Consider the following 14,881-nt stretch of genomic DNA (forward strand, 5'->3'; position numbering starts at 1 on the left):
TAATGTACTGTTGTCATCTATATGGGAAATAACTATCCGTTTTATTTCTTTCCTTTCATAAAATAATTCATCCTTAGTGTAAAATTTGCCTCAAAATTCATATCAATATCCCCTTTGACATTTAAAATAGCTAAGATACGTCGTATATGACTAGCTATATATTAATGATCAAACAGGAGAAAATCGAAATTTGTCGAAACCAAAAACATCTGGCATAGACATACACTGTACTTGACTATTTAGAGAACATTTCTTAATTTATTAGTTATTGAACGAGTTTAGTCTTTTCATGAGTTTGGTAATGAATGAAATCAACTAACATTACAGATGAAATTCATGTTAATTATAAACGTAACTTATTGCCAATAGGGCGAAATTGTTACACTGTTATAAAAGTTGTCCTGCACACAGTACATTCTTTTTGATTAACAAAACACACGTTTCCAGCAAACCCGCAAGCACTTATACATACAAATGTACATGTGTATACAGAATGTACGCATATGCCCATACACATAATAAAACTCGCACCTACATACATTCATAAAAACACACACATTGTTACAAAGCAATGCGTTATTCACCTATAGAATATATCAAAAGCATGTCCACGTGACAAACTTCTTTCATATGTCATATACCACAATAGATTCATCAGATTCATCTGACGATGAAACCTCAAACTGTTCCACAACTGTCCCTCGTCTCCCTTGTTGGAAAACTGCCTTAGCAGTTTCCCTCATGGATTCTTCATTCATTCTGTCATCATGCGAATCATAATACCTGTCCCCTTCCAAGTATTCATAAAATATAGCTGGCACTTGAGGTCGTGGGTCCAGGTATGTTGTGTTTGGTTCGAAGTCCTGATCCTCCTTAGGTTTGACAAGTTGGGATTGTTGTTGTTGTCTTGCAAACGGAAGTAAGAAAGCCGAAGCAGCCATTCTTTTGAGAATATTCTTATTGATATTATTGTTCAGTGATTCCTGATTCCTTTTTTGAGTGACTTCAGTAACTTCTTCAATGTTCTCCGCAGTCATTTCTATCATATCATTTTGAAGGGTTTTCATATCCAGAAAATACCTAATCTGCATCGTACAAATCTTTGTAACAGGGTCATACATACGTTTTGTTTGTTTTTCAATGATCTCGCTACCCGTCACCGGATCGTAGAGGTTAAGAATCACATGAAGAAAATTTTCAAGCAGCAATATGACTGAGAGCTGTTGTATCCGCCATTGTGAGTATTTGTTTTGAAGGATGAAGGAGCATGTGGAAGACATCATAGCAATCAGGGCATTCACTAGGAGAATATACGTGGAGAATATATACAATACGTATAAAGAGTTTGTCATCCATGTCATCCTTGACACCTTTGGCGAGTTTATTCCCCCAATGCCCAACATAAGGTTAAACATGGTGAACATCGACGTGTCAAAGGACTTGCTGTAGGAAGGATCATCCTCGCTAGAGTCGATGGATGGAACGTTTTTACCTTGATACATCATGTGGACGCTAGCAGAAAAAGATACAAGTTGGAATGCAATTATCACTGAAAAACGCAGAAAATCTCCGAAAATAACACGTTTGATCATCACAGTGAAGAAGCTAAACATCTTAAGTCCTCGGAGAAAAAACAAATTGAACCACCATCCGGTAAGGACTGCAATAAGAAGAGGCAGTCTGTTGTGGTTATAGTCGATTAACTGCCAGATCACATCTGCTAGGAGACACACGCCGCATACCGTTAATATACTGATGTAGTCCATGTTACATTTCCAATACAACATGCGGTTTGGTTGTAGGAACTTTGGGATAATCGCCGTAACACCTAGAACCACATAGAACAATCCACCCAAAAACGAAATCCACGTAAAGAAATTCACGTAATTCTCTTTGTGTGTGTAAGAAGTAGAAGATGAATTTGTAGGTCTGAATCTCAGTTCGGACAGGGTGACTGTATACGCGCTCAACATGATGATGAAGATAAGATGGGTGATCATCCAGATAAAGAATGTTTTTCTGTACAGTTCCCATTTGAGTTGGATCAGACCTCGTAGAGGCGGGATTTCGGTGATTTCTACGATATCTTCTGACTTCATCTTGCTTCCAAACATCATCTGAAAAACAGATTCTGCTTTCACGTTTCGATAATTGAAAGGAATTTCCTTGTGTTTCCCAGAGAGGAGTTGAGACTTGTAGCTGGTGATAGAATCCACCTCGGTGATATCGTAGTATTTCTCATCAAATAGGCCGTCATTGTTCTGTTCGAAACAATAGACGTCTGGCAGATTCAGGATCTGGATGAAGATTTCCACAAGTCCATATTTGGCAGCAAGTTGAAGAGGTGTTAGGTTGTTGTTGTTCTTCATGTACCATATGTGGCGAAGATCTTTACGATCTGTGCCTGTTTTCTCAGGTTTTTCAACATCCAATCCTTTTTCAAAGGACGTTTCTATTCTACCGCCTTTCTTTGCGGTTCTGCCATTCAATCGCTGCTTTCGCTTCGAATGTTTCTTCTGGTTTTCTGCGACGACTTTCCTGTGAAGGAAGGTGATCATTCGTCTTGCATCAGCTGTTTTGCTTCGGTTGATAACGACATACTTCACTATTGTGTGAAATACATTATCTCCTTTTCCATTCCTCACAAACAATGATGCCCCTCTCCGTAGAAGAAGGTCAACAATTCCTTCCTTAAACGTTAGTGCACCGACAAACAATGGTATTTGTCCCATCATAATCGAGTTGTTAAAAATTTTGCCAGTTGCACGAGCATTCATCAACAAACGCAACTTCACTTTCGAACGCTCTGCTACGTTCAGTATCTCTTCACATGCACGTATCTTGCCTGTTACTATGGCAAGATGAAGTGGCGTCTGTCCTGCAAACTGCTTATTCTTCCTCGGCACCATGATTAGGTCAGGACAGATATCGAGGATGTGTGTGATACAGGCGAAGGTGTCTTCGCTCGCTCTCATCAAACAAGCATGAAGGAGGGTCTCATCTGTCTCAACTTGATCTTTCAGTCTCCGCCAACGTAAGAATGCCTCTCCGTAAATGTCCTTGTCAAAGTTCCGAAGTTGATCTCTTGCCAAAGGAAAGTTTCTGTTGTTGATTAATCTATATATGTTATCAATGTCTGCCTGAAGTCCTGTTCCTGTAGAAACAAATACATAAACATTTTCAGAATAAAATAGATTTGACGATCATAAGCGTATTGGCCATATATGACATTCTAATCCCAGTTTCAGCAATATGGCTTAAATTAAAACAAAATAAATCAGAATTTTCGATTTTTTGAGTTAAGGTAACCTTAGTTAATGACATCTGTTTTATATTCTGTACTCCTTCCTATGACTAATTTGAAATTTTGTTCAGGTATTTAAAATACCAACAATAAACACTCACGTTTCGGTGTTGGAAGTACTATTTCAGTAACGTTTCCCTGGATTTCCTTCGTGTCCAAAGGAACCTGAACGGATACTTTCTTCTTTTTCAACATTGTCTTAAAGTCTTCCCCGTTACTCAACCTTACCGTTACCAAGCGAGTCCAAAACGAAACGGGTATTCATAAAAACATCGGGTTCATGCTTTCGCTTCTGGAACGAACTGAAATATTCCAGGTGTTAGGTATCGTATCAAAAGCTAGTGTAGCCATGTGATACTCGATTCGTGTTATCTCAGTCAATACTTGCCATTGGGTTTAAATACCCTATTCAGTGTAAGTATATACATCTTTTCATTGGCTGTCACCGATGACCTCCATTATTGTAAAACATGTTCCATTATATGGTCCTGATATACGTACCGTATTTGTACTTTGCTTCGGAAATTTTCGTTTAAAATTCCATCTATTGTTAATGTTTAATTATTCATATATAGAATATATTTTGTGGACAACTATTTGGTTTACCTGTACGGTTGGATATATCGGTTTTGTAAAATCGACATGTCGGCTGTGCATTCAGTGTATTTTTTTTATAAAATGTTGCAAAACTTCTAAAGGGAGAAATGTCTATAACCAGTGTATACATTGCTCGTTATTTAAATGTATGCTTTGTTTTCTAAGTGGCAGTGTATAATGTCTGAAGAACAACCGTATAATCTATCCCTTGGTACCATCATATTCACCAGTCCGTTGTGTCACTGTAAATATTAGTTCGAAGAATCTCAGTATAATATTGGTACATGGTACCATAGTAAACATGAGTCAATAGGGTCAGTATTAACGGGTCCATAGTACCACACGGTATGTATAGGCCCGTGGTGTCACACGGTATATACTAGTCCATGGTACCGCACAGTATGTATAGGCCCGTGGTGTCACACGGTATGTACTAGTCCATGGTACCGCACAGTATGTATAGGCCCGTGGTACCACACGGAATATACTTATCCGTGGTACCACACGGTATATACTGGTCCGTGGTACCGCACAGTATGTATAGGCCCGTGGTGTCACACGGTATATACTAGTCCATGGTACCACACGGTATATATAGGCCCGTGGTGTCACACGGTTTATACTGGTCCATAGTACCACAAGGTATATACTGGTCCATAGTACCACACGGTATGTATAGGCCCGTGGTGTCACACGGTATATACTGGTCCATAGTACCACAAGGTATATACTGGTCCATAGTACCACACGGTATGTATAGGCCCGTGGTGTCACACGGTATATACTAGTCCATGGTACCACACGGTATGTATAGGCCCGTGGTGTCACACGGTATATACTTATCCGTGGTGACACAAGGTATATACTGGTCCATAGTACCACAAGGTATATACTGGTCCATAGTACCACACGGTATGTATAGGCCCGTGGTGTCGCACGGTATATACTGGTCCGTGGTACCACACGGTATATACTGGTCCGTGGTGTCATACGGTATATACTAGTCCATGGTACCACACGGTATGTATAGGTCCGTGGTGTCACACGGTATATACTGGTCCATGGTACCACACGGTATGTATAGGCCCGTGGTGTCACACGGTATATACTAGTCCATGGTACCACACGGTATGTATAGGCCCGTGGTACCACACGGAATATACTGGTCCGTGGTACCACACGGTATATACTGGTCCGTGGTGTCACACGGTATATACTGGTCCGTGGTGTCACACGGTATATACTGGTCCGTGGTGTCACACGGTATATACTGGTCCGTGGTGACACAAGGTATATACTAGTCCATAGTACCACACGGTATATACTGGTCCGTGGTACAACACGGTATATACTGGTCCGAGGTACCACACGGTATATACTGGTCCGTGGTACCACACGGTATATACTGGTCCATGGTACAACACGGTATATACTGGTCCATGGTACCACACGGTATATACTGGTCCGTGGTACCACACGGTGTATACTGGTCCGTGGTGCCACACGGTATATACTGGTCCGTGGTGTCACACGGTATATACTGGTCCGAGGTACCACACGGTATATACTGGTCCGTGGTACCACACGGTATATACTGGTCCGTGGTACAACACGGTATATACTGGTCCGTGGTACCACACGGTATATACTGATCCGTGGTGACACACGGTATATACTGGTCGGTGGTGCCACACGGTATATGCTGGTCCGTGGTGACACACGGTTAATACTGGTCCGTGGTACAACACGTTATATACTGGTCCATGGTACCACACGGTACATACTGGTCCATGGTACCACACGGTGTATACTGGTCCGTGGTACCACGCGGTATATACTGGTCCGTGGCACCACACGGTATATACTGGTCCATGATACCACACGGTATATACTGGTCCGTGGTACCACACGGTATATACTGGTCGGTGGTGCCACACGATATATACTGGTCCGTGGTACCACACGGTATATACTGGTCTGTGGTGACACACGGTATATACTGGTCCGTGGTGACACACGGTTAATACTGATCTGTGGTGACACACGGTTAATACTGGTCCGTGGTGACACACGGTATATACTGGTCCGTGGTACCACACGGTATATACTGGTCGGTGGTGCCACACGATATATACTGGTCCGTGGTACCACACGGTATATACTGGTCCATGGTGACACACGGTTAATACTGGTCTGTGGTGACACACGGTTAATACTGGTCCGTGGTGACACATGGTATATACTGGGCCGTGGTGCCAATGTATTCCTCACGTTGCCACGGTCAATTTTTAAATTCATCACAGTGCTACTGTATACCTCTACATGTTTTCCTTAATCACAATAGACATACATTATTCCAATATTCCTGTCTATTATTGCATGGATTTCTCTGTAAATAATGCATCTCATAGTTTGTGTTCAATTATTATGTTACAAGATCTTTACTATAGAAAAAAAGCATAGCGACTGCCGGGGTATTTATTAGGTATTTAGACGGTGGTATCTTCTTCACGAGATAATTTTACCTATTTAGGTATTTAAATCACTAAATAGTTCTTTAGTCATTACTCAGGCACGTGTTTTTGACAATATGCCAATAATATACACGTCTATAGGAATCTCAAAATAGTTGCACACATAAAATGAAGAGCAATTTAATATCTCTTGTATACATGTACCCCAACCGTTAGGTCTTCCTGTTTTTGAATTGTTACCAATTAAGGATAATTATGCCCGAAAATTACCTTTGACTATCAACATTCTTTACATCAAAGATTTATATTTGAATACACCATGCATAAAATTAAGCCCCGCAAGCGTTGGAAATATTATCGGAATCGTCAAATATTATTCCCTGACTATGAACACGTTGGTTATCATACCAAACCCAAGTAAGGAAATTAAACCAATCACTCATCAGTGAAGTTGGAGGTCCAAATCTTTAAGCGATATTGGTCGTGAAATTCTGAACCTTAAAACTTTAATTATAATCAACTGTTGCAAGGAACATTGATCCCTTTCATAAAAAATGTGAAACGATTACAATAGTAGACTTCACTCCATAACTGAAACATTGCATTGTAACATTTTTTAAAAAGCTTTAGAAATGATCATGGTTGGAAAGGCCAGTGTATTACAGAGTTCAAAATGGATGCATTAAAACATATTATTTCTGATTCGACGAATTAATTTGCTGTGTAACTTTCTTTATATTCATTAAATAGACCAAATTTGGCCAGGTGTATTTTTATCTTCTTTATAAGTTCCACTGAAACAACCAAAATTAACTCCTATCCGAGTCCTTCTGTATAGTGTAAAACTGACAGTATTGAACCTGAACAAAATGATCATCACCACAATTTTTAATACATTCCTGTAAGTTTTGGTTTTATAATTTTTGAATTAATCTTTTAATGTAGCCTAATTGTCAGAGCTATTTCTTTTTTTTTTCATTGTGCTTCCTACTGCACAAAGCTTAATTGATAGCACCACCACAAACATGGATTTTTGTCAAGAGGGAGTTCTATTGTTAAGATTCAAAAGTAGTAAATTAAATGTTCGTTTGTTTTGCAGGAACTTCTATATGGCCTCGAAAAAGTGTTTTTTGGGTTGATTTACATAATACATGCTTGTATAAGACATCTATATTGATATATGATTATTAACAACTAGGTTCCCGATAAACTTACAACTTGAAACAAACAACTGCTAAGTATTTCTTGTTCGAGTTGAGTCTAAATCAATGAAGTTCGTCATTATTTCCTAAATACTTCACAGGGGGATCCCCTGGTTGCTAGGGATGAGAGAAATCGATCTCACATGGATAGGGACAGCTGGCACGCGCTATGACGCCACTCGCAGTAGTGAAACGTCATCATTTTATGTGGCGTAACCAAGTCGCAAATTGATAACGTCGAAGCACATTCTCATGATGGCGCTATGGAAAAAATTCACAACATCTTACAATTGTTACAATTGTTAAGTTCAGTATGTGAGAAAAATAATCAAACATGGGTCTGTACCACGGGTAGGGACCTCTTAACCCTCGTAGTTTGGCAGACCAGCCATCGGCAAGCCTCTTTCATACCCTGTCCACGGTACAGACCCATGTAAGATGATAATAATCATCTTATCTGGTTTTTTTTTTTTTTTTTTTTTTTTCATATTCATCAATGTATTTAACATATCATTCCCTTATACTTCAAATAACAAAAATGGCAGTATAGTTGTTCGTTGGAATCAATTATGACCACCATCGTTTGATTTTTTCCCAGCAACCCAATATTTATTCAACATGTACGTGATAGACAGATATACGTATCGACCGTGTCTTCATGTATAGACCTCTCTTAGTGATACTAAGATTATTTTAGTTTTGGTTCAATAAGTTTATCGATATCAGCCGTACGATTTTAAAAGGATTTCGATTGATTTACCCTTCGGTATTGAGCAGAAACTAAATTGACTGAATTTAAAAGCCGAGTAGATAGTGATCCACCATTAAGCCAGTTTGGGGAAACTATGATGGGCAGATAACTGCGGAAGTACATTTAAATACTTGATAATTATTATAATTTTTATTTTTTTATTTTATAATTATATATATTATTTTTTTATTTTATTGATCATCATTTTCTTTACGCCGGATTGTTAAGAAACAAATAATTTGAAATATAAAGTACACATGTAACATCATCGAAGAATTTTAATAATTGATTCCTAAACAAATATTAGAATGTTTGGATTTTTAAAACACACTTAGTCTCTTTATAAAATTTATATAATACTAGATTATAACTCCGTTCGTTGTCCTTATTTCCATGCCCATTTAAATGTATATCAGTTTGTCTTTAAGATTGTTAAAAACACACAGGCTAATAGCACCACAATGGATTATTAAAATCTTGTGCCAAATGGTCAATATAGTTTCATTTTTCATCCATGCACTATTTGGCGATACTGGGATCAACACTGTGGAAATCAAGACGGAACTAGGGAACTCTTCATACAAGGCATATTTGTATAACCCAAATGGTTTTTTTCATGAATAAATTCGCCTTAACGTATCAGTGCATGGTTGCCATCCACTTGCTGACGCGAGCCTGGGTGGAGTTGTCTTCCGGTATCTTCGGAAGCTCCTCTTTAAACTCTCGGGTGTACGACTTCAGTCTTGGCCCTTCGATGTCGCTACGCATTAGAAAATCATTCTCTACCAGAGGTTGTTCGTCACTCTTTTTCGGTCCGGAAATAGACTCCTCCATATTTTGCTTGAGTTTCTGGTTGACAGTTTTTCTGATTTCCTCTTGTGTCCTCTTCCTCATGACGTCTGTATCCTCTTCAGTAAATGTCCTCTTACGCGACTTCATATCGAGAAGATAGCGCTGTTGGTCCTGCGAGACCGTATCTTCAATCGGATCGTACACGTCCTTGGCGCGCTTGTTGCCTGGACTTCTGGTGAATCGTTTGAGACAGGTAACAAGGAAAAGGTCCTCGATGAAAAGGATAATGGAGAGCTGTTGTATTCTCCATACGGAGTACTTCTCCGAGAGGACATTCTCACAAGTCGACGACATCATGGCTATCAGGGCGTTTAGTAAAAGTACGTACGTCAGCAGAACAAATAGAACAAAAAGAGTCAAAGCCAGCCATTGTACGCGGGCTTGGAACAGATATTCGATCTCTCCAAGCCCAAGCATGAGGTTGAACATGGTGATGAGTGTCGTACCGAAATGGTTATCATCACTCCCATCAATGGTGGGTACATCCTTTCCCTGAAACATCGTGTGCATGCACGTCGTAAATGCAAACAACTGAAATGCTATGATGACGGAAAATCGTAAAAAGTCACCAAAAATGACCTCCTTGATCATGACCGTAAAGAAACTAAAGAGATGCCAGCCACGGAGAAAAAATACGTTGAACCACCAACCAGAGAACAGCGCGATGATCAGGGGGATTCCCTTCATGTCTCCCTAAAGCCTGTGTTAGGAGAACGTCAACTATCACAGCTACAGCAAAGACCAGCATCAGAAGGATATATTCAAGGTTGTGCATGTAGTATCTACCTAGATTTGGTCGCTTGACCTTCGAAATACAACAAAGGATGACGATGACAACGTAGAAGATAGCGATGATAAATGCGATCCACTGGAACGAGAATAGGAAATAGTACAATGATCTGTTGTGTTTGAAATAGTTGCCTAAGCCTGTTTCGCTGTCTTTTACCTCTGACTCGTGCCAGTAGGAACGCTCTACAGCGTATATGCTCAGACATATCATCAGTCCAACCTGAATGATCATCCACAATGAATACAAAGCGACAACATTCTTCCATTTCTTCTGTATCAACTTCTTCACTGGCATCATTTCTATGATGATTGAAGAGAATTTCCTAGTGTAGTTTTTATCAAACATCATTTCCAGGACAGACTCGTTTTCAGGGAAGACAACTCTACAGCTATTACAAAAAACATCCGTTTTTTCCTCCCCCTCCATTTCTTCAATCTCTGTGTTGTAGTTGGCAATTGAATCTATTTCAGTGACGTCGTACTTTTTGATGTCAAATAAGCCCTCATCCTCATTCTGAAAGCAATACACATCTTTCAGCTCTAGGATGTATTCAAAGACGTGAACCAGTTGATGTTTGGCTGCTAGTTTCAAGGGAGTGAACCCGTCTTGGTCTTTCATCAACCACAGATGTACATAATTGTTAAAACGTTTAATGTTTTCTTTAATGTTTTCTTCATCGGGATTGTCATCATTTTCTAGCCGTCGTATATCCTCATTTTCCATTTCTTCCTTTTTCTGCTTGGTGATGTCTTGGAGATGAGTATTGAGATGGTTCATCATGCGTTTGACCTCGTCCTCCTTATCCCGTTTTCTGCTAAGATACCTAATCATGGAGTGAAATATCGTATCGCCGCTAGCATTTCTCGTGCAGATATCAGCTCCAAATCCAAGCAATTTGTCCACCATGCCGAAATCAAACTTTAGCGCTGCGACGAATAGTGGGAGCTCTCCCATCATGACCGTTCCTTCAAATCTTCTTCCGGTCGCTGGTGTTGCTAGAAGACTTTTCAGCATACATGGTTTTTCACCAACATCGTGTTCACTCTCTTCCTGCTTTTTAAGGATAATTTCATCCCACTTTTTTGCGGTCCTAAGAATGAGATCGATGGCAGCATTGTTGGCCCGTGTTATAGCTATATGAAGAGCGGTCTGCCCTTTGTACTCAATCCCAAGCTTCGCCTCAGATACCAGCTCAGGAAACTTGTCCAGGATAGCACTGACAATGCCCCCGGTGTCATACTTGGCCGCGTGATGCAGAATGGTCTCATTGGTTTTGGATATGTATGCTTTTCTTGATTTGTTTGGCTTTTTGTCGAGTTGAAAGTCTCTAATGTCAAGTCCTAATGTTACAAATTTTTGAAGTGTTTCCTTTGCTTCATCGATGTCTTTTTCTTCAATGAACTCTTTCAGAAGTAGTATCAGCCTTGTTCCTATAACAAACACATTTTCGTATGAAAGATTGTCATGCGGAAAAGCGCACATAAGGAATAATCGTGTTTCTATAGATGTTTTACATTATATTTATTCTGAAAGCAAAAACAAACTTGTTAAAGTGACATTTCAATATTTCATATTCGACATATTTAGCATAATTTCCAAGAAACTAAAATATATCGCTTTGATTCAAATATAATACCTGATATGTATACCTGATGTACATAATGTTTTACAGCAGACGACTTACCTTCATCATAATTCATAGCAAAAATGTCCTCGCTGTTTGGGGAGTCTGTTTCACGGTAAGCGGGGGGTTCCCCATTTTCTATCAGGGTCCTCAGATGGGTCAGAGAGGCAGGGTCCAAATGTAAACCCCTGTCCTCGTCCGCCATTTTGAATTTTATTTACTTAACGATTGATCTGACAATGCCTAGGTTTGTGTATTGGAATATATGTGCAGTGTATTACATATAGGGATGGCGAAGGGGGATATACAGCAATGTTGATATTTCTTATCTAGTTATATAGTGTACGGACATAATATATATGTGATTTGTTATACGTAACATGGAAGAAAAATTGAATTTAATACATTTATTTTTGGGGATCCTTATATTTGATAGAGCTACAGGAATGATACTTAGTCACTTGTTTCTCCCCTCTCGACACCCCCTGCTCTATAGAAACACATATACGGCGATCTTTTGTGTTTTGAACAGTATAATGAGATAGGAAATACGATATGGCTATGAATTGTAGGGGACATGTCAGCGCAATTACACACAATGATCGCAATCTATCCAAACAAACCATTCAACTGTGTAACTAGGGACTCGTAGCTCGGTAAGTTAGATTCACCAGTAACGGTACGGTGTGTATTCAGCCACTACTGGGCTCCGATATGTTTCCCTTATTAAAATGTCTGAATAATTTGTGTTTGTTACAAGATGTTTACAGTGTCGTAGCCATGGTATGGGCCGTGCGGTAACGGAAATGAATACGAATCAAGGATAATGACGAGGTTAAGACCTTTGTGTCTTAAACTACACTAATACTGAGAGACAGTACACTATTACTGAGAGACAGTACACTATTACTGAGAGACAGTACACTAATTCTGAGAGACAGTACACTATTACTGAGAGACAGTACACTATTACAGAGAGACAGTACACTATTACAGAGAGACAGTACACTATTACAGAGAGACAGTACACTATTACTGAGAGACAGTACACTATTACAGAGAGACAGTACACTATTACAGAGAGACAGTACACTATTACTGAGAGACAGTAACTACTACTGAGAGACAGTACACTATTACTGAGAGACAGTACACCATTACTGAGAGACAGTACACTATTACTGAGAGACAGTACACTATTACTGAGAGACAGTACACTATTACAGAGAGACAGTACACTATTACTGAGAGACAGTACACTATTACTGAGAGACAGTACACTATTACAGAGAGACAGTACACTATTACTGAGAGACAGTACACTATTACTGAGAGACAGTACACTATTAAAGAGAGACAGTACACTACTACTGAGAGACAGTAACTACTACTGAGAGACAGTACACTATTACTGAGAGACAGTACACTACTACTGAGAGACAGTAACTACTACTGAGAGACAGTACACTATTACTGAGAGACAGTACACTATTACTGAGAGACAGTACGCTAATACTGAGAGACAGTACACTATTACTGAGAGACAGTAACTACTACTGAGAGACAGTACACTATAACTGAGAGACAGTACACTACTACTGAGAGACAGTAACTACTACAGAGAGACAGTACACTATTACTGAGAGACAGTACACTATTACTGAGAGACATTACACTATTACTGAGATACAGTACATTATTACACAGAGACAGTACACTATTACAGAGAGACAGTACACTATTAGACATTTCTAACATAGCCTCAGACGCGAACTCCGAGACCGACACCGACTATTTGAGGGGTCATCTCAAAATGCTAAAATACCGAATACTATAGGATTATGTCATATTTAGTTCGATCATGAAGTTATAAATAATAACTAAATCGATAGATACATTTCAACACATCAAAATATTTTTGCATATATTGTATTCACTTTATAACTTTCACCATACGTATTATTGTCAATAGAATTTTGAAGACGGCCCGAGGGGTATGTTCTTGACTCACCTGAGATTCTATGGTGAGCAAGAGCTGCAATACATTATCACTCAACTTTTTATATATTACTGAAAATCATAATAAGATTTGTATGATAACTCATATGGTTCTGATGGACATAGACCGTTGGCCTTAATGTCCCTATCTTAAATGAATGCAACGTTCCACAGCGTTCCGATTACGCGGTAATTTCATTTCATTTCTCGGATGGCATGCTCCACTCTGACTCTGTAACTATTCAAAATGTTGTTAAATTTTCGGCATTTTCGACGCTGCCTAACGTTTCTTGTCAAAATCTGTTGTCTTCTGTTGGGTGAAGTAAATGGATAAACATTGTCGCCTAGTATCGCACAAGTATCCGGAAAATCCATCTCCATGTTTGGACCTACGGTTAGTAAAAAAAAATTAGAATTTGCGTTACATGTGAGAAAATAGAATTAGCATTTATCTCCTGTAATGCGTACCTTACCGTTGGATTATCATGCTCTTGAAGTTAAACGTGTACATTGAAGGTGGTATTAGACAAAGGATGTAGACCATATTCATACGGTTTCGTGCTGTATGGAATCAACTGTATCAGCTCCAACACAACCGAAAACCAACACATAGGTCAAACTTCTGACATTAATCCAACGTTGTATGGCAAGCCGTTTGGGTTTGTACCTATTGAAATGAAGACATCTCTATTTAATTAAAGATATCTCTATTTCAAATTCAGATATCTCTTTTTGAATTACAGATATCTTTAATTGTAATTGAGATATCTTTATTTTAAATAGAGATATCTTTAATTCTTGTCTAATTAAAGATATCTTTATTTAAAATAGGGATATCTCTATATGAATTAAATATATCCCTATTTTAAATAGAGATATCTTTAATTTTGTTTAAATAGAGATGTCTTCATTTTAGTATAGCTGCAACAGATCGCTCTATTTCCCGTAGAACAGTTGCCATGTTCTGTTCTTTAGAAATCCCCTCCAAGTAGCAAGTTTATCGGTTTAGACCTACATCTCTCATGCATGCATATGGGATCCGGATAGTCCAATTTAATTACATGCGTTTCGTTAAAAACTGATCAGGATTAGGGGGTAATCATTATTTATGTTTCAATATCTTCGCACTGAGCAAACACGTGTAAATACAGATATCTTTAATTCAAATAGAAATGTCTGTATTTGAAATAGAGATATCTGTATTGCAAAGTAATTGCAGATATATCTAATTCGAATACAGATATCATTAATGCAATTAAAGATATCTCTATTCTAAATAGAGATATCTT

General features: G+C 38.8%; 2 protein-coding genes across 2 annotated transcripts; both read right to left on the bottom strand.

The window, feature by feature from the left end:
- Positions 1 to 626: 626 nt before the first annotated feature.
- On the bottom strand, positions 627 to 3,499 carry LOC117342959 (transient receptor potential cation channel subfamily V member 5-like). Its single transcript, XM_033905269.1, has 2 exons — positions 3,406 to 3,499; positions 627 to 3,154 (listed from the first exon to the last, which is right to left on the bottom strand). The coding sequence occupies exons 1-2, from the start codon at positions 3,497 to 3,499 to the stop codon at positions 627 to 629; spliced, it is 2,622 nt and encodes an 873-aa protein (XP_033761160.1).
- A 5,089-nt stretch (positions 3,500 to 8,588) lies between these two features.
- On the bottom strand, positions 8,589 to 11,799 carry LOC117342969 (transient receptor potential cation channel subfamily V member 5-like). Its single transcript, XM_033905280.1, is given in 3 exon segments — positions 8,589 to 9,787; positions 9,789 to 11,400; positions 11,655 to 11,799. Coding segments are annotated over 3 exon segments (2,577 nt in total). The 3' UTR covers positions 8,589 to 8,967.
- Positions 11,800 to 14,881: the final 3,082 nt, after the last annotated feature.

The sequence above is a fragment of the Pecten maximus genome, chromosome 2 (assembly GCF_902652985.1).
Source record: "Pecten maximus chromosome 2, xPecMax1.1, whole genome shotgun sequence".
NCBI lineage: Eukaryota > Metazoa > Mollusca > Bivalvia > Pectinida > Pectinidae > Pecten > Pecten maximus.